Source organism: Larus michahellis, unplaced genomic scaffold (genome assembly GCF_964199755.1).
Source record: "Larus michahellis unplaced genomic scaffold, bLarMic1.1 SCAFFOLD_34, whole genome shotgun sequence".
Classification (NCBI taxonomy): domain Eukaryota; kingdom Metazoa; phylum Chordata; class Aves; order Charadriiformes; family Laridae; genus Larus; species Larus michahellis.
In genome coordinates, this window is record NW_027436399.1 from 1,303,531 (window position 1) to 1,305,953 (window position 2,423).

Genomic DNA, 2,423 nt, shown 5'->3' on the forward strand with positions numbered 1-2,423 from the left:
TGGCATTTGTGCTCACTCAGGTTCATCCCACCACCCCCGCACGATGGGCATGCTTACGCCTCATCTGTACGATGCAAACACGGAGTTGTGAGCCAGTCACTCCGCGTCCCTACGTGGAAGGAGAAGCAACGTCTCTGAGCAAGGTTGAGCGGCCAGTGCTGGAAATGGTGGTGGTTCTTGGCTGGTCTGTGACGATTGCCCTGGGGAAGCATCCCCAGGGTGTCCAGTGAAGAAAGGCACAGACCAGACCCTGCTCTGCTGGACCTTCCTGTCCCTCCCAGGAGCCTGGCTGTGCAAGGACACTGCTGTGTGCTCCCACCCTGCACACTCGCTCGCTTTCACTCTTCACTGATGTTTTTTCTCCTATGCAAATTACTGGCTGTGCGCTTGAGAGCCATTTTGGCAAGAGACCTGAGCCTTCAGGCACTGCCCTGAGGAGATCCCCTGGTATGATGGAAATGCTCTTTTGGAGGCCAGCTCTGTCACAGAAGTGCTCATTCCCTGTCCCTGCCTGCAGCTACAGGACCACCACACCGCAAAACTGCTGCCAAGCTTCAAGAGCACTCAGGCCTTATACCAAGAGACGAGCTAAGAAGGGGAGCGCTGAAGTGGAAAGTGAGCAGCTCTGGGAAGACCAAGCGCTGGTGCTCCTTGTCAGTGCTCCGGTGCCGGGACTCTTTTCCCCTCCACCTCTGCACACAGGATCTGCCCCTGCAGCTCAAGAGAAGGTCTCAAAGGAAGGATCAAACAATTCATTGAAGGTCCTTTATTTTCTTAAGACACAGAGAGAGCATGTCTCCTCCTTCACACAGCCTGTGGGTCACACCGCACAGAAGGTGAATAGATACATAATTAGAAATGGCATAACATAATGACATTTTTTTGGACAATATTATAATTAAAAAAAAAAAAAAAACAAAACAAAAAACCCCCCAGAAACTCACAGAAACTCACAACCAAAACCAACCTGCAATGAGTTCCATTAGGAGTGATTTGCAGAAGAAAACAAGCAGCTCAATGCTTCTGAAACTATCCAGATATCAGTTTCCACACCGCATCCTTGAGGTCCTTATTCCTCATGCTGTAGATGAGGGGGTTCGTTACTGGAGGCACCACCGAGTACAGAACTGCCATCACCAGATCCAGAGATGGTGAGGAGATGGAGGGGGGCTTGAGGTAGGCAAACACGGCAGTGCTGACAAACAGGGAGACCACGGCCAGGTGAGGGAGGCACGTGGAAAAGGCTTTGTGCCGTCCCTGCTCAGAGGGGATCCTCAGCACGGCCCTGAAGATCTGCACATAGGACAGCACGATGAACACAAAACAACCAAAGCCTAAACAGGCACTAACCACAAGAAGCCCAACTTCCCTGAGGTAGGAGTGTGAGCAGGAGAGCTTGAGGATCTGGGGGATTTCACAGAAGAACTGGTCCAGGGCATTGCCCTGGCAGAGGGGCAGGGAAAATGTATTGGCCGTGTGCAGGAGAGCATGGAGAAACCCACTGCCCCAAGCAGCTGCTGCCATGTGGACACAAGCTCTGCTGCCCAGGAGGGTCCCGTAGTGCAGGGGTTTGCAGATGGCAACGTAGCGGTCATAGGACATGACAGTGAGAAGATAAAACTCTGCTGAAATGAAAAAGACAAACAGAAAGACCTGGGCAACACATCCTGTGTAGGAGATGGCCCTGGTGTCACAGAGGGAATTGGCCATAGGTTTTGGGACAGTGGTGGAGATGGAGCCCAGGTCGAGGAGGGAGAGGTTGAGGAGGAAGAAGTACATGGGGGTGTGGAGGCGGTGGTCACAGGCGATGGCGGTGATGATGAGGCCGTTGGCCAGGAGGGCAGCCAGGTAGATGCCCAGGAAGAGCCCGAAGTGCAAGAGCTGCAGGTCCCGTGTGTCTGCGAACGCCAGGAGGAGGAACTGGGTGATGGAGCTGCTGTTGGACATTTGGTGCCTACGGGCATGGCTGACCATTGAAAGAGGAGAAGACATTGACAAGTTACAGCTGACTTCTTGAGTCAAGCCTAAGCTATTTCCCCCAACATCCCCTCAGAATTACTTCTCTTTCTCTGAGGGAGCTCCACTCATCTTTTTTGTGAGCTCAGGTTTTTGCTGCTGAGTGAGGGCACTTGCTCTGAAGGGGCAGAAATCCTCATCTTTCCCATTGCTCTCAGCCTGACCACTGGTGAGCCCTGAGCGACAAATGGGCTCCCTGTGCCCTAATGCAGAGTCAGGAGAGCCGGTCTGCCCATGAGTGACCTGCTGGTCACCACACAGGTGCCCTCTGCTTACACGTCTCTCTGTTAGAGGATGTTCTCACTAGAAACCTTCTTGAAGAAGAAACGGGAGTTTTGTGAGCTCAGAAGAGTCCAGTTTCAAAGTCCATTTCTCCAAACTCTTCCCTCTCTCCCTGTGCAGCTGAG

At 52.7% G+C, this 2,423-nt stretch overlaps 1 protein-coding gene across 1 annotated transcript; it reads right to left on the reverse strand.

Annotated features, from left to right (window-relative positions):
• Nucleotides 1-461: 461 nt before the first annotated feature.
• Nucleotides 462-1,959, reverse strand: LOC141737361 (olfactory receptor 14C36-like). Its single transcript, XM_074572047.1, has one exon. The coding sequence runs from the start codon at nucleotides 1,945-1,947 to the stop codon at nucleotides 1,030-1,032; it is 918 nt and encodes a 305-aa protein (XP_074428148.1). The 5' UTR covers nucleotides 1,948-1,959; the 3' UTR covers nucleotides 462-1,029.
• Between the last annotated feature and the right edge of the window lie 464 nt (nucleotides 1,960-2,423).